Source organism: Bombyx mandarina, chromosome 16 (assembly GCF_030267445.1).
Source record: "Bombyx mandarina strain Sakado chromosome 16, ASM3026744v2".
NCBI lineage: Eukaryota > Metazoa > Arthropoda > Insecta > Lepidoptera > Bombycidae > Bombyx > Bombyx mandarina.
Genome location: NC_143222.1, coordinates 9940132 through 9958443, shown reverse-complemented (window position 1 = coordinate 9958443; position 18312 = coordinate 9940132). Strand labels below are relative to the sequence as shown.

Here is an 18312-nt window from a genome sequence, read left to right as displayed (position 1 = left end):
GCTTATTATTTTTATCACTGCGAAAATAAATAGGGGTGTCATAAAACCATCGTCGCCATTCAGGTGAACGGCCGAACGCGCGCGTCGTACGCAAGATGGCGCCGATATATCTGTCATCGGGGTGGCTGATGCGCGCCAAAATAAGATTATTGGAAATTTGACACAGACGAGCGCGGTTTACGATCGACTTTACTAGACGAACTTCACGTGTCAGAGAATGAGTTCTCTTATACAAAATGATGACGCATTTAAGTGGTCCTCGGGTATTTTTGGGGGACTCGTTCCGAACATTCTTTGTTCAATGGCCTGAGTCATAAAGTCGAATATTAAGAGAGGTTCGGGAATTCGGAAATATATAATAATAAATAATACAAAATGTACAGCAGTGATGTTGTGACAGCAACTTTAAATTTGCCAAAAAACATTACGAATTTAGAGAGAGAGAGAGAGAATACACTTTATTGCACACCAACACAATTTACATTTTAAAAAAACAGTCAAAAAGCACATATGTACAATAGGCGGTCTTATCGCTAAAAGCGATCTCTTCCAGACAACCGTTTAATTTACAGAAATTCTGTAAAATATAAAAAATATAGCAGGTATGTTGCGGTGTACCATATACAATACATTATTATAGAAAATATATACATATAATAAACAGATATATACCGTTTACATAATATAATATATACCAATATACATACTTACATACAATACATACTAATATACTTACACACACATAATAAATCAACAGTATGGAAATTATAAATGATAATGATGCAACAAACAGCACTAAGCAGATAAGTAGTGTTCCTTCAACATTCTTTTAAAACAGTTTAAAGTTGGAGCACTTCTCACTGCATCCGGCAGAGCATTCCACAATCGAACCGCCTGGACGGTGAATGAATTGTCAAAGAATGATGATGAATGCACCGGCATTTTCAGTCTCAGGTTATCTGATGATCTCAGAGAAAAATTATGCGTATCACCTAGGAACTCGAAACGTTCTTTGAGATATGTAGGGGTATGGGGGCTAAAGAGAGTACAGTATAGTAAAGAAAGGACATGAGTATTGCGGCGAAGGCGAATTGGTAACCACTTGAGCTTAGTGCGAAATTCAGATATATGATCATATTTCCGTAACCCAAATATGAATCTTATGCAGAAATTTTGTAGCCGCTCAAGTTTATCAAGTTGTGTTTCGGTTAGATCCGGATAACTGGAATCAGCGTAGTCAAGAATTGGAAGAAGTAAAGACTGTGCAAGCGCAGTTTTAGTGGCAGTTGGAAGAAAATTTCGTAACCGTCTCAACGATCCAGCTGATGCAAACACCTTCCGGCTAACCTCTTTTATTTGTGCGTTCCATGAAAGGTTTTTATCAATTAAGATACCCAAATTTTTCACAGTATCGCTGATAGGAATTTGTGCGCCGTCAAATAAAATAGCCGGAAGCTGCGACCATGTAACTTTCGAACACATTCTTGAACTACCGACAACAATGACCTGTGTCTTTGACGGGTTCACCCTCAATCCATGAGACTTACTCCAACGGGACAATATCGATAAGTCATTGTTCAGGATCTTTATCGCGTTGGTCAGCTCTGGTAAAGAAGTTTGCGTATATATCTGTAGATCATCTGCGTACAGGTGGTAGGAAGAAGTAAGTTGTAAAGAAATAGAATTTATAAAAATTGAAAAGAGTAAAGGAGATAAAACGCCACCCTGCGGTACACCTACGTGCGTTTCACACCATGAAGAATAAGCATTCTCACAGTGAATACGCTGTCGGCGACCAGACAGGTAACTGCGAAACCAATCAACCACGGTTGGAGATATGTTAATGGAGCTAAGGATGGCTAGAAGTATGTCGAAATCGACGGTGCCAAAAGCATTACTGAAATCCAGCAATGCCAACACCGTCAGTTTCCCACTCTCCATGCCAAATCTGATGGCATCCGTAATATGCACCAGGGCTGTGACCGTGCTATGGCCAGGACGAAAGCCGGACTGATAAGGGTTTAAAAGTTCGTTTCTCGTAAGAAACTCACTGAGCTGGTTGTGAATCAGGCGTTCTAAAACCTTTGAAAGAAACGGTAGAATGGAAATTGGACGGTATTCTGAAAAGGATGTAGGATTCGGCTTTTTTGGAAGTGGTGTAATCTGTGCTTCCTTCCAAGCCTTTGGAAAGATGCCGCTAGATAATGATTCATTCAGGATATGACAAATAATGGGAAGGATTTGGTCTAGGATAGGAAGGATCATATTACGGGCCACACAGTCACTTCCAACAGCATTGGAAGTTATGGATAATATGCTCCGCTTAACATCACAAGCCGTTAGGTGATTAAAAACAAATGGAGAACAATTTGGGATCGGAAGAGATAAAATGTGATTTAATGTATTAGATTTAATTGTCCCGTCATAAAGGGATGACGCACAGAAATGTTGATTTAATAAATCAATACTCGAATGTGATAGATGAGAGTCATATTGTAATTTTCCAATCCCCAGTGATTTAAGAAATTTCCAGACTCTAGCTGGATCACCATTTTCGATAGCACTATGGATATGCTGGCGTTGTGCATCCCTACACACTCTGTTGCAGTGATTGCGGATTCGGTGATAATTTGTACTATTGTCAGGGGTTGGTTTTTTTTTATATTTTAATTTAGCAGCTGCCTTCCTGGTCAATAGACTTTTAATTTCATCAGTAAGCCACGGCGCTGGCATATGTTTAATTCTTACTGGTCGGAAGGGTGCATACTTGTCATATAGATCAGTTAGCTTGGCATTGAACTGATCAACTTTCTCATTGATTGAGGTAGAGCACGTCAAAGCAGTCCAGTCAATGCTGCCAGCATCTTCTCGAAGACTTTCAAGATCCATACCGTTAAAACTGCGCAGCAAAAGAGTTTTTGATTTTGCTTTGGGAGGTCGTACTTTATATGAAACGAAGATAAGATCATGGTATGAGAAAGCGTCAGCTGAACACTGTCCATGGTCAGCCACGTGGTCACGAGAAGAAACGAAAATAAGGTCAAGAAGTGAAGGAGCACAGTTTGGAAAATGATGAGTCGAGTTCAACGGTAGAACAGTTAAGTTTACTGATTCGATCATCGAGCGAAATAAAGTGGTTCGAGAATTGTTTTTAAGTAGGCATGTGTTAAAGTCACCCATGATAATGGTATGAGTATATGAAGGCATTGTATTTTCTAGTAGAGTTTCAAAAGAAGTAAAGAAATCTATACTTGACGAAGGACAATAATAAACACCAAGTAACATCTTCGTGTGTTGAAGTTCTATTTCAAGAAATAAGTGCTCGCCCGCATATGGCGGCGTAGGCTGTGCCGATACATTAACAAGTACACAATTAAAATACGAACGGATATAAATGGCAACGCCACCACCACCGCCATTAATACGATCGTTCCTAAAAAGTTGAAAACCAGGAATGGTATAAGATGTAGAAGGAAGACATGGCTTAAGCCAAGACTCTGAAACAAGTATAGCATGGATATTCTTAGAATCAAAACTTGCAAGCATGTCAGGGAAATGAGCCGCAATACTCTGGGCATTGATATGAACGACATTAAAATTCCTAGGAACACCAGAGAACCGTGAAGACAATGTTTCTGCTAAAGAAGGCACACTAATATCGCTATCATCGCTGTTAGCTGAATAAAAAGTTTCAGATTCACTTGTATCTGTTGAATTGAACATATAAGCAAATATATATATACAATTAAAAAAGAAGAAAAAAAAAAATGTATAAATATGATTATAAATAAATACACTAATTAATAATACTAATAACTCCCACCAACTGGGAAAGTGTCTATGAAATATTAATTTAAATAAAACAGAGACAAAACAAGCCAAAAGATAAAAAAATACGTGAAAATTGAAATACAAAACAGAATATTTAAATCAAACGTAATAATTAATGCAATCAATTAATAAAAAGATATCAGGTAAAAACGAAGATAAAAAAAAAAAAAAAAAAAAAATTAAAATTATATAAAAAAATTGAAATAAAAAATAAATAAAAAAAAACTTTAAAAAGTATATACTAAAGAAAAAAAAAAAGAAGACAGTATTAAGAAAGAAATGAAACATTAAAAATAAAGAAATACAAACCAAAAGCATGGGTAACAGTGAAAAAATAATATTATAATGAAATTCCTCAAATAATTCTTTTGTTCAGTAAGTGTGACTTTAGAATTTTATTACGTGAATCTATTCTGTATGGGTGATGATCCTTTTGCCTTTTTACAGTTGACAGTTAGTAAAGCAACGATCAATAATTCAATATCGTTCACTGTCACTCAGCCAAATTTAAAATTAAAATTATTTAAAATGAATGTACCGACAAATATTTAAACTATTTGTAAGATAGAAAACAGGTAGTTTTCAGATTAATACTACGACAATTAAAACATAAAACAAAATAAATGAGAGAAATAAGGAGAACTAATTTCGTTTTGTCCCATGTTTTGCACACGAATGAAGAGTACAGGAAACAAAATTATCACTGTTACTTTCTAGCAGCAGCGCGAATTTACACGAATGCTTAGGTTATACTAGACCTTTCATAGTATATCGAACCCTTTTAATTGAAGTGACTTAACTATAAATTTTAAGAAAATGAGTTTAATACTTTGAACGATTCATAAACACGTGTTCTATCAGTTTATAAAAATATATTTTTTTTAAATTCAAAATTAAATTTAAATTTTAGTCTAGAAATGGATAAAGTACACTTTCCATCCCTTTTAAATTAAGCGCATACCTTAAAATATAAATTTACAATTCTTCAATTATATAATACATGGTTGTGGCGTTTACCAAAAACAAGAATTTTGGATTAAATTTCTTTTAATTTTAATTCTTAAATTTTAATTTTAAAGGTGCGATATAGAAAATATTATTTTAATTAATGTATTTTCTCGAATTCCACGCAATGGAATACAATTACAAATCGGGCACGGGGTCCTCGTTCTTCAACTCTTAAGGGAAATCGGGCCGTATTCACCAAAAACCTTGCATTGCATTTCATGATTATGAAACCTGAACCTACCAATTCCTCGATTTAATGGGCATTCTAAATATTTACAGAAGTGACATTTAAAATTGTCATTGTGTCATTTTTATGTTGTCATTCAATTTATTCATTTTCTATAATATTAAACTGAAATTAACAATATTAGATTAGAAAAATTCAATAACAATAATCTTATTTGTAGTGGAGATCATATAGTTAACTATCTCTATATATAAAAATGAATTGCTGTTCGTTAGTCTCGCTAAAACTCGAGAACGGCTGGACCGATTTGGCTAATTTTGGTCTTGAATTATTCGTGGAAGTCCAGGGAAGGTTTAAAACGTACATAAATATATATAAATACTCGGAATTAAATAAAAATAACAGTTTTGTTTTTCCTTTGATGTGTACCCCGTCGGACGGATTCCTTTTGTTTGTTTTAAGTTTATTTTATACAAAAGTTTAGTTTTTTTATTTATCGATTGAGGCACTACGAAGTCTGCCGGGTCAGCTAGTCAATAAATAGTTAAAGACCAATTTTTTTGCCATTTTCTCACCTTTTGTGAATAGATTTTTTTTCTTAGTGAATATGAATATTAAGGTGTCAGTGATTACGAAAGAGTTTCGATCTTTGGGCGAACACTAGCAAGACGGAATGGCTTGGAGCTAACACATCATGAACTAATCCTTGACTTCACATTACAAGACGAATCTTCGTGAATAGTTTTCAAAACTGATCTATGAAATTATTAAAATTTACTCATTCTACGTTTGAACCATCGGGTTAGTCGTTCGAAGTGGTTGCTTGTAACCGACATAGCGAAGAAACGACTTGGTTTTTTAACGTTCTCGATCGCGTAAAAGTTAACCCAAATTTGTATGGTGTTCGAACGTATGCCTACGTTTGCCACTAGGGGCGCTGTTTCAACTGCATACGAGTTAACTTTTACGTCATCGAGAGCGTTAAAAAACTCGCACTAAGCACACTGATATCTATGACCAACGGTGACTACTTATCGTTCTGAGGTAAGAATACTCGTCTGCCCAGAAAAGCAAAAAAAAAATAGCCAAATAACATGCGATACAAAACGTACAGAAAGCCAAAATCTGTACATATACATATTATTATGTACATAGCTACGAAAAAATCATGTTTTTTTAACTATACTTGTAATTATACTTGAGACCCTAGAACTTATATCTCAAGGTGGGTGGCGCATTTACGTTCTAGATGTCTATGGGCTCCAGTAACCACTTAACACCAGACTGTGAGCTCGTCCATCCATCTAAGCAATAAAAAACGAAAAAACCATGATTAATAATTGTGTTTTTGTTTTTAATGTCGTTTATATCCTTTACTATATAGTTCATATTTTTTATTGTAAAACAGAACAATTTTCTTTTTTAATACGTACAATTCACAATAACCTCAAATATCGTTATCACATTTTATTGTTTACTTATTTATATTGCATGCGGGTAAGTGTGAAATTTATTGTGCAGAGCATTTTATTTTGAGAGCGTTTTATTTTGGCTAGGAAGTATTTTTTTTTATTGCTTAGATGGGTGGACGAGCTCACAGCCCACCTGATTTTAAGTGGTTACTGGAGTCTTCTCTGCTTCTATAAAACAAAACCTTACTATTCTCTTATTCTTTATTCTCTTTAGTCATAGTACGGTTGCTCTAAGCAAAAAGGACGCAATTTTTTATTTTTTTTTCTACCTATGCTGATATTCTTAGGGGCTATTTCAGCGTAACCCTAACGTTTGTAGGTGAGCTCGCGGGGCTCAAACCTGATGACGTTGCTAACACGAACCCTAGCAACAGCCGTGCTTCGCAGAATCTACCACCGGATCGGAAACGCGACCCACTGAGAAGATCCGGCGAGAAACTCAGTGGGCTGTGTCTGAGAGTTAATTTACTCGTCGAGCCCTTCCTCGCAAGCGACGGGTTCGACGAGAACGGTGACCGGTGCTTGAAGTACCTAAAAGCACCGTTAGTGGATCGGGAGGAGTGATGCAATAATGTATGAAGTTGCATTTATACCACATGCACTTTAATATAGGTATTTAATACGTAAACATACACAAGTAGTATTATAAGGTGACGTCTATGTCAAAAGTAATGCATGGTATAGTGATGTTAAAGCCATAAGAAAATTATAATAAGCTTATTGTTGACACGTTTCTATACCGCACCAACGTGCTTTTAGTTAAAAATAGTTTAAATAACTATGAAAATTAAGTTGTAAAACAACTCGGTCTCCTTGAATTAAAAACTTGATTTAAAATTAACATAGAGTATGTATTTGTAACATAACTGACTATATAATTCAGTCGCATTTTTTATGAACATCTAAAATTTGCTTTGAATACACTTACACTTCGTTGCTTTTGTTTTAACCAACACTATCTCTTCATTACATCACCTTTTATTCTTTTTTCCAACTTTGTGATTACATTTGTAGGGGAATGCTACCCCGCCCCGCTAGCTTACTATGGAGTTATTGTGCATATAGTAATGAGCAGCATATGTTAGTCAGTCAGTGGTCAACGTGCAGCGATCCACCGCGGTCGCTGACGTGAATAAACATGTAGTCATACTCAGTGTTTTATTGACCACTCCGATGACGTTTATGGACGACAACACGCAACAAACAACCAGCCCACGCGCCTCCTCCGTCTTCACCCAATAAACTTCACACTGGTGACTCCGACGTGATCTTTGCCCGACGTGATATTCGCCCGACGTGATTTTCGCCCGACGTGATACGCCCGATGTGATCGTGAAACATATTTTTGGTGACGATGTATCCGGCCCAGCACGTGGGTGGCGCACCCTAAGCCCTGACGTGTTTCGCTCGACGTGATCGTGAAGCATATTTTTGGTGACGATGTATCCGGCCCAGCACGTGGGTGGCGTACCCTAAACCCTGACGTGTTTCGCTCGACGTGATCGTGAAGCATATTTTTGGTGACGATGTATCCGGCTCAGCACGAGGGTGGCGCACCCTAAGCCCCGACGTGATTCGCCCGACGTGATTGTGTATCATATTTTTGGTGACGATGTATCCGGCTCAGCACGTGGATGGCGCACTCATTGCGCAACCGCTTGTGGTGCGTTTACCACGAAACGAAGAACTTCAGCTACCGCAATTTCCCGCATTCTCGCAGTTAAAAACAAGTCATCGAAGTCGTCACACAGCAAGCCAGCATTGCAGCCTCAACAGGACCATTGCAGCCGACTCACCGCGCTTCCTGGTCCTACGGCACGCACTTTTACTGCCTCATCACGCCGCTGCAGTTCATCGCAGCCCACGACCGGATCATCGACGCTTGAGGTCATACATCTCCGGCGTGGCAGCTCTGCATACATGGACTACTTACGGTACTGACGCAGCACTCAAGCTCAGTCTCGACTCACCGCAGACTTCGAGCAGCACTGGCACTTGCAGGCTAATCTCAGCACGGACAATACTTACTTAATGACACGACCTCCGGTCTTGTAGGAGAGTTTTGAGCAAGAGAAACTGGAATTTTTCGGTTATGAAGTATCATCTAATGGCATTCGTCCTCTAGATTTCGAAGAATTAGCGGATTGTCAAGCGAATGACGTCACGCTTGTGCAACTATTGCAGAATGCATTTTTTTTGTATTTAGGTTAATATGTTAATATGTTGCGAGTTTGTAATTTTTTTTTGCTTGAATGATAAATACGTATGGATATTGATTTGACTTATTCAATGGCAATGCAGCAAACTCAAGCAAACTACCCCTAAATATGTAATATAGTGTACACATAGGAATACCTTTATTTTGTGTTCACCTTTATTTTGTGTATAACTTTATTGTATTGTATCAAAATATGTGTTAACTATAAGATATTTTATTTTTTTCAAATATAGAGGGGGTGTAGTGTAGGGAAATGCTACCCCGCCCTGCTTAGCTTACTATGCAATTATTGTGCATATAGTAATGAGCAGCATACGTTAGTCAGTCAGTGGTCAACGTGCAGCGATCCACCGCGGTCGCTGACGCGAATAAACATGTAATTATACGTAGTGTTTTATTGACCGCTAAGATGAGGTTTATGGAGGACAACACGCAACAAGCAACCAACTCACACACCTCCTTCTTCATCTCCCTATAAACCTCACACATTCAATAAGCATTTAGCATTATTGTGCTTTTCGACCTTAAGTAATAACTTTTATGTACCTACTTTGATAAATTTGTGTAACCTGTGCGCAACATTGATGGCGGGCATGCAATTTGATATTATACACCGCTATAGTTAAATAATCTGACTAGTGAAACACAATAATATAATACGAGTAATTAATGACACAGGTCTTTGTGCAATTCACACACAAACTTCGACAAGATTTTAAAAAAACTAGAACTATGAATAGGAAATGATAATTATTAATAAGCATTCTAAATAATAAATCAGCGCGCTATAATTTTTAAGTCATTCATGGCACCACTAGCGTCAACAATCCTGTCAAATTGTCAAATGTCAAAATTCTTAAATTCAGCCATCTGTCGATTTGCATGAGTGTTTGTCGGTGAATTTAATTTTTCCAGTACTTTATTTCAAAAGGAAGTAATTAAGTGAGAATTTACAAAGAATAATAGTTAGTAAGTAATCTTTCAACATGCCGGACGTTGGAAACCTTAGCTTGTGTGAGTATTATTACTATAATAACCTTACTTTAAACACGTATGCAAAACGTTTATCGATTTCTAAAAATATTAAAAAAGAAACGTAAAGAGGAATTCTGGTCGTATAGTCACACTGAACTTGTGTGCAGGGTATTGTTATTTTCATTATGTAATACAAAATATTCTACATTTAAACTGAAACACGTAAGAAAAAGCACCTAAGGAATGGTTCACTGTTTTATGCCTTTTCATCATTTGTATCACAAAACTTTTATTTGGAATAATGTTCCCTAAACCGCAATAATAACGTAGTATGTACTGCCTTACTAAGTTTTTAAGGATTTGCATTGATCATAAAAATGTTGTAAGATTACATCAGATCATTAATTAACACTAAACTTACCGTAATGGGTCAAATGACCCATTTCGAACTTTTGCATTGAAAATTCACGCATCAACTTATTGCTTTTGCGCATTTGACTTCATGACTTTTTCTTACCAATTAATCTACAGTTATATATATTTTTTGTTTTGTTTATTTTGAGTAATATTTGTTGTATACCGCTATCTACCCGCTATGGCAGAAATAGGTACCAGTAAGTGTTGGTACGATTAGTGTTAAAAAAAATTTTTTTTTTTTTCTAGCCGAGATATATACCTCAGATAAGAATGGCAATGACGACACAGGTGATGGTACGAAAGAGAAACCATTCAAGACAATTTTGAAAGCAATGCATCATGCTGGCAAAGAACCATTTCCCACAATTTATGTTGACTCAAAAGATGACACTAAAGATTATGATGTAGCAGCAAAATCTCAATTGAAGAAAATCCAAAAGATTTGGGTCCGCGAGAACTATAAGGCGATGGACAAAGCTAAGGCAGAAGAGGAGAACACTGAAAAGAGATCTCAAAACTTAGATGAGGCAAAGAAGATTCTCCTGCAAGAGGATCCAAGTTTACCAAAGGCCACTGTTGTGAAAATATGTGAATGTGAGTAATTCCTTTGAATGATTAATATTATAACTTGGTACAAATACTAAGCTTAAACAGTATTATATAGTATTTGAATAGTATGTTATGCAATTTTTTATAATTTCAATTATTAAATACTCACTGAAAGAAAACTCACCTTTGTACAACTTATGTATGCCTCAAAATGTAAAAAATCAAATAAATCTTTACTAGTTATTACTCAAGTTTCAAAGCACCTGAACCAAAAATAAATCTTAACAGTGAAACATTGCACAGATTTTATGTTAAGCACTGATATTGTGAAATTGTGCCTAATTGCCTAACAATCATCCCCATCTACTTACTAAGAGATTCATATGAATTTAAATTATGCGGCCATTCTGGTTACTTATTAAAGTTATTTAATGCTCTTTATTGGACACAATTTGAGCAACAAAATGACATTGTCCCTTTATCCATTTACCTCATCTCAAGGTTTACAAGGATATCAAAGACTATGGGCTCCTGTAACATCTTAAAATGTGTTATCTCTTTATTAATTGACGAATTATATTTCATTAACAAATGTCTGCAGCAACTGAACACCGTGGTCAGAGGATATGCATCAGAGGGTGGGTACATCGTCTCCGGCGTCAAGGTAAATCTCTGGCATTCCTGACCCTGCGTGATGGTACTGGGTACCTACAGTGCGTTCTACATGGTATACTCTGTCAGACCTACAATGCTCTAGTCCTATCTACAGAGTCATCTGTGGTCTTGTATGGAAAATTAGAGGCTGTGCCCGAGGGAAAGAAGGTAATTGTTTGTTATCACCTATTTTTATTCCTATTTTATTTTTTATGCATATTTGTATAGAACTTAACATTTCATTTTTAGTTTCGTAATATCTCATTGTTCCCAGGCTCCTGGTGGTCATGAGCTGACAGCTGATTACTGGGAATTGATTGGACTCGCACCGCCAGGTGGTGCTGACGCCATCCTCAATGAGGAAGCCTTGCCTGACGTTCAATTAGACAATAGGTGTGTATAGCGTTTATTTCAGTTCTCTCTAGTCATAGATATAACTAGAACAACTTTAGGTCTAAAATAATCTGGCATTTATTATTTTCATTATAATATCTAGAAATGATAAGTTAAATTAAGCCATAAAACTAGTTTTTATTAATAGGTATGCACACAGAGAGAGATTGAAGGTGTAGGGTAGTAAATGTGAGGGCTACAAAAGACTCCTCGAAGCCAAAACGGCAATAAATTACTACCTTAACATCAATGGGAAATGTTAATCTAGATTTCGTCAATATGTATAATGTTAGCATAAGTGATGTAGATAACTGTGATGCTTTAAAACAATTAATTGTAAAAAATTATTCTATTGTGTAACTAGTTCAATATTTGTAGTAATTTCTATCTGCGCATTATGATTGTTATCTTCCTATATATGTGTATGCTTGCTTGTCACTTAGCACTTAGTCATTAAGCACTTAAATGGCCAGACAGGTTTTTTATAAACTAACTGTGATTGGATTGGTTATTTGATGAACTTGATGTACAAATTGTACACATTATTTTTAAATTTACGAAAGCCTGCAAATTCCCCTCAATATGAAATTTATGTTGGCTGGCATTGTGAAAGAATGGCAAACTATCAAGTTTATTCGAGTTTTTTTTTTACAATCATAGTTCAAAAACTGCAATTTAAATGAAAATATACCAAAATTTATACTCTATTCCAATTACGAAGTCCCATTTGACAGATGCTATTATTATGTTATTGTGTGTGTGAATTAATTGTATAATGATTTAGATTGATTGTGTATTTTTTAAATGATGTTTACGACCATGAACAAAAAAATGAATATTATTTCAAAATATGCGAAACGTGAAGAGTTACGTTCTAAGAAGTGCCAAAAGGGCTTCGTAATGAGAATAGAGTATAGCTATGTTTGCCTAAAGTTTTTGAGAAAAAGTATTATTTGATCTGATGAGTGGAGATTTGATCAAATCCAAGGATATATTTTTCTAAATCAATACACCATCTATTGGGTGGACTGGTCCTGTACTTTATTTGTTATAGTGTATTCGATTTTGATCTCTATTCCCAGGCACATAATGATCCGCGGTGAGAACACGTCCAAAGTTCTACGGGCTCGCGCCGCTGTGACTCGCGCCTTCCGTGAACATTTCGCTTCCCGCCGCTATACCGAAGTCACGCCACCGACCCTGGTTCAAACGCAGTGCGAAGGCGGCAGTACCCTTTTCAAGTTTAGTTACTTTGGGTGAGTTAATGTTGCCATGTCTTAATCTTTATAACTTGTATTCCGATAAAATATTAGCTATTGATAAAATGGTTGGAATGTTTATAGAAGATTTGAATGTTTTTTTTTTATTTTATTTTTTATTATTGCCCTTGTAGGCAGACGAGCATACGGCCCACCTGATGGTGAGTGGTCACCGTCGCCCATGGACTTCAGCAATGCTAGGGGCAGAGCCAAGCCGCTGCCTACCGCAAAACTATTTGAGGTGGTAGTAGAGCGTAGTAGCGAATGTAGAGGCGGCTTCCAAGATGTGGTGATGAACTGGAAAAAACGTGGTGGTCTAAGATAAATATGAAAATTAGATATATAAGATACCACACAATAAACAGAATCTGTGTTTATTGCATATTCGACTAGTGATTTCTTAACACACTTCAAGTAAGTACTGAGTGGCCTCGACTTACAATTAGGCCTAACAGGTGGCGTTGTAATCGGATTCTAGACGTTTTTTATTTCTTCAAAATACGCCTTTCATCTTCAAAGCATAAAGTGCTGTCTTGAAAACGGTAATAATACAACACTAGTGTATTCTATGTTCCAGGGAAGAAGCTTATCTAACTCAAAGCTCTCAGCTGTACCTGGAAACGTGTCTGGCGACCCTGGGCGACGTTTACTGCATCGCTCAGTCGTACCGAGCGGAGCAGTCTCGCACGAGGAGACATCTTGCCGAGTAAGTACATAAGAATAAAACTGTTCTCGAAGATCATGGATGGCCCCCTTCAAAGTTGTATCTTCTTTATCACTTGTTTTGAAAATCGATGACATGAAAACTTTTGCTAACACTATAGCCCTAACAAGAGCAGTGCTTCGCTGAATCTATGGATCGGAATCGTGGTTAGTTCGCTGTGTCTTTGGGACAACAAAACGCGACTGAACGTGGAAAACATATTATTTGTGAATGTGAATGAGATAGAATAATACTTCTTAAGTTTTCAGTTGTACTACATAATATCAACTGCACTTTTGTTTTAATTTATTTTTGGTAAATCTGCAAACAAGTTCGAGGGTTGGTATTGAGTGGTCACGAGAGGCCATGGACATCACGAAGTGAATGTCGTCCCGTTATGCTACATTCAACAGCCTCAAGCAAGGATGTCCTAGAACTTAGGAGTACCTTTACCTTTGATGATCCCACGAAAAGAACCGGGGTGATGATGGATTCAGGGTCATGAAATATAAGGTTGAGGTCTTGAAGTTTTTTTTTATTGCTTAGATGTGTAGACGAGCTCACAGCTCACCTGGTGTTAAGTGGTTACTGGAGCCCATAGACATCTACAACGTAAATGCGCCACCCACCCTGAGATATAAGTTCTAAGGTCTCAGTATAGTTACAACGGCTGCCCCACCCTTCAAACCGAAACGCATTACTGCTTCACGGCAGAAATATGCAAGACGGCGATACCCACCCGTGCGGACTCACAAGAGGCCCTACCACCAGCAATTGAAACAGCTGTCTCATTCGACGGTATGAAATTAAATTCGACTGTAATAATTGACACCTCAAAATTTGTGTTCGTTAAAATTACTATTTTCTCTTTTGATTTATTATTCACATTCATAATGCTCTAAATACGCAAATAAAAAAATAAAACTTTTTTTTGGCCATGATAGTATAAATAAAGTTATGTACAGTCACCAACAAAACTGATCTTCATCGCAGGTACAGTCACGTGGAGGCTGAGTGCCCCTTCATAACCTTTGAAGATCTGTTAAGTCGTCTCGAGGATCTGGTCGTGGATGTCGTGGACCGGGTCCTCGCCTCGCCCGAAGGACAGCTCGTATACGAACTCAACCCGAACTTTAAAGTATGTACCAGTCTCTTGTTTCGTACAGAACTAATCATAAGCTTTCGTACAATAACCTAAAGTGAACAGATAATAATAATAATAATTCGGGTATTTCTGGTGGATATCACCATCCCCTACGACGAGAACCTTGTGCGCGCCGAGGCAGATAAAAATACTAAATATCTGGACCTGGTGCACGAAGTGACCAACATGTGTAGGGTGGTATCTACAGAAATAATCCCGGTAGTTGTATCAGTGAATGGTTTGTTTCCTAAAAGCCTTTCAAAACATCTCGAGAGGTTTGCTCTGAACAAAAAGTCGGAGATGTAAAAAGCAGTCTTGCTGGACAATACCCCTATAGTTCGCAGGTTTCTCTCCCAATGGTCCCTAACGCTCCGGCCGATTGTTGCCCACCTCGCCGGAGTGTGTCCTGCCGTCTTCCCAGGCGAGGCAGTGTTTATACATGATAATAATAATAATGGTAGCAGATTCATTTGCGAAGCAGCTACTCTTGAGTTGTTAGGTCTCCCTTGGAGGCGCTCGGGTCGTTGTTAACAAATCCCGCCCCTTCTGGCTGAGCCTTTGCTCGCCCGTCTATCCTTGTGAAACTTGAAAGGCCTCCGCACCACCAGTAAACCCTCAATCATAAAAAATAACAGATAAAAGACATTATTTTTCCAAACTGAGCCTAAACTAATTAATTATAAAGCTCAGAATTCTTCAACACGCAATGTCAATTGAAGACGCCGTCACCGTTGTCCTCTAATTAAATAAATCCGTAACGTATGTTTGTTTATTAGAGTCCGGAATCACATTAAAATAGATCACATCTCAGCGGAGAATAAATAAAAAAAAGAGTCGAGCGCCATCTATCCCAGATTGATGGTACTACGATATATTAGCAAAATTAGTACATACTTTGATTTATCTATTTAATATTTTTTTATTTTCTTTTATACTTCTCAGAAACCACAGAAACCTTTCAAACGTATGACGTATATAGAAGCGATAGAGTATCTCCGCGCCAACAACATTGCGAAGGAAGACGGATCCTTCTACGAGTTTGGAGAGGTGAAAAATTATGCTACGGTCTTACTAAAAGGATACAATCTTATTTGAGGAATTATCAAAGCTTATATGCTAGATCAGGGCTATGCAAAGAACGGCCAGCGTCTTCGTTTTCTAACGGCTAAAATCTGAAAATAGTTTTGGATATGAATAGTTTGGATAATAGGATTTTTTGTCAAAACATACAAGCAATATCTGGTATAATTTAACTTTATTCTTGGAACGTGCCATTCCCATGACACCATTTAAAAGTGAAGCTATCTTTTACTATTATTGGGGGAATTCCCGGAAAGCAATTTGTTTATGAAAAATTTTTTTCTGCAGCCCTATTATAGCTTTGGGAGTTTAATTTGGTAGGTTTGCTAGTTTGGATACTTTGACAGTAAATTTAATTAGCCGCATAGTGCTTCGCAGAATCTACCACCAGATCGGAAACGCAACCCACTGAGAAGATCCGGCGAGAAACTCAGTGGGCTGTGTCTGTAGGTGGGGTTACGCTGAAATTGCCTCTCAAGGCTATCAGCTTGGTAGGAAAAAAAAGCGAGTTATTATTTAAGGACATCCCGGAAATGCCGGAGCGGAAGATGACGGACGCCATTGGCGTGCCGATACTGCTGTGCAAGTTCCCCGCGGAGATCAAGTCGTTCTACATGTCGCGCTGCGTGGACGACCGCCGCCTCACCGAGTCCGTCGACGTGCTGATGCCGGGCGTCGGGGAGATCGTCGGCGGCTCCATGAGGATATGGGACCACGAGGAGCTGATGGAAGGTAACGGTGACGTCAGGCCTCAATACAACTTATAGCAGCTTCTTTATGATCATTTTAAGACGCTTACGATACCTTAACCTGTACTCCTTACTGGTGGTAGGAGTAGGTACCGCCACCCTACCCGGTCGGCGGTGTATGCGTTCCGACCCGGCAGGCTGGTTCTGGCCCAGCGGGGTAAACCGGAACACCAACGGCATCGCCCGGGCGGCCTGGCAGGGCCGCCGTACCGCGGACAGCAACGTCGTTGGTCGTCGACTATCGCCTCGACGACCCGTCGGTCGGGCGTCCTCGGGGTGGCGCTGCGTGTCTGGTTGTAGTGTTGACCGCGGGAACCCCCCTACTCTGACCGGGTTTTGACCCCGGACGGAGATCGGACGTCGGGTGTAAGAGTGTAGGGGAGTCGTTTAGTGGGTGGGCCCTGAAATTCCTTAGGCCCGCGGTCTGCTCTCAACACCTGCAGATCGTTGAGTCTCACATACCCTCGCCCGCTAAATAACCTTCAGTATTTTATCTCACTCTCGCCCACTAAGAAACCTTCGGAACCTATCGTATTTTGTCCCACTTTCGCACGCTAAATCCTATAGGTAGATGTATGTCTCGGTTTAGAGTTCCATAACGCCGGCGCCAGTCGTAAATCTTCACTTGGAATGTTCCAGGTTACAAGCGCGAAGGCATCGACCCTAGCCCGTACTACTGGTACACGGACCAGCGCAAGTTCGGCTCGGTGCCTCACGGCGGCTACGGGCTCGGCCTGGAGCGCTTCCTCTGCTGGCTCCTGGACCGGTACCACATCCGGGACGTGTGTCTCTACCCTCGCTTCCTAGAGCGGTGCACGCCCTGAGCGCCTCTACCCGACGACGTAACGTCTTTATTTTGCCTGATAACATGACGTTGTGTATATTGCATTCAATAAAGCATTTCTGTTGAATTAATTTGTTTATTTATTTTGTTGGATTGTATTTATATTGCGTTTAATAAAGCCTTTTAAACTGGGATTCGTTTGGTTATTTATCTAGCTGAAGGTAACAGTAATTAAGAACACAAAGGAATTGATAAAGAGATTTTCGATTTATCGAAAAATTACTTGTATAAATGGCAAAAAAATGTATTGGTACGTATGAGGATCTCGAGAGGCTCATCGTGACCGGTAAGGTGGATGGGAAAAGACCTCGGGGGCGCAGACCAATACGTTGGTCCGACCAGATCCGCACCCCTCCACGTTTCACAACGCTCTCCACACCGCCAGAGACAAGAATGGATGGAGAAAGATCATGCGTGCGAAGGTGATACAAAAGGGTGGTCACGACCCTCAGAAATGAGGACGCAAGGAGGAGACGTATGAGGAATATAAATATGGTTTGCGGAGCATAGGGCGTGGTAGCAGGGCCGGAAATTCCGAAAAGCGAAATAGAAAGATTCATTAATTTAGGAAACTTCATGCATGTCGTGCCCCGGGCTTACAAATACATATAAGTACTTTTGTACGTTAGTAAAGCACACAAATAGCAAAATTTCTGCATCCCTAATTCATTTTAACCACTCAGCCCAAGAGCGAAAGCTTTCGCCATCTCTGTCACGAAGCAATCATTCGTTCAAATGTGGATTACACGAATCGTTTCTTTCAAACTCCATAAGAGGTGTGGCGATAGCGCTGTGTATTCGAGAAGGAAGTGTAGTAAGTAGTAAAACA

The 18312-nt window shown here is 38.6% G+C and overlaps 1 protein-coding gene across 1 annotated transcript; it reads left to right on the top strand.

Moving 5' to 3' along the window:
- The first annotated feature begins 9517 nt into the window (after positions 1-9517).
- On the top strand, positions 9518-17617 carry AsnRS (asparagine--tRNA ligase). The gene is made up of 10 exons (XM_028180779.2): positions 9518-9730; positions 10355-10702; positions 11259-11479; positions 11586-11704; positions 12787-12960; positions 13541-13669; positions 14660-14804; positions 15753-15857; positions 16412-16622; positions 17279-17617. Exons 1-10 carry the CDS (start codon positions 9703-9705, stop codon positions 17461-17463), a joined length of 1665 nt encoding a protein of 554 aa, XP_028036580.2. The 5' UTR covers positions 9518-9702; the 3' UTR covers positions 17464-17617.
- The last annotated feature ends 695 nt before the right edge of the window (positions 17618-18312 follow it).

Bases quoted from the DNA above. Each gene is read 5' to 3' on its own strand.
- AsnRS (XM_028180779.2), top strand. From the start codon at position 9,703: ATGCCGGACGTTGGAAACCTTAGCTTGT. The intron at 10,703-11,258 runs GTGAGTAATTCC...AAATGTCTGCAG, and splicing joins TGTTGTGAAAATATGTGAAT to CAACTGAACACCGTGGTCAG. The intron at 16,623-17,278 runs GTAACGGTGACG...GGAATGTTCCAG, and splicing joins CCACGAGGAGCTGATGGAAG to GTTACAAGCGCGAAGGCATC.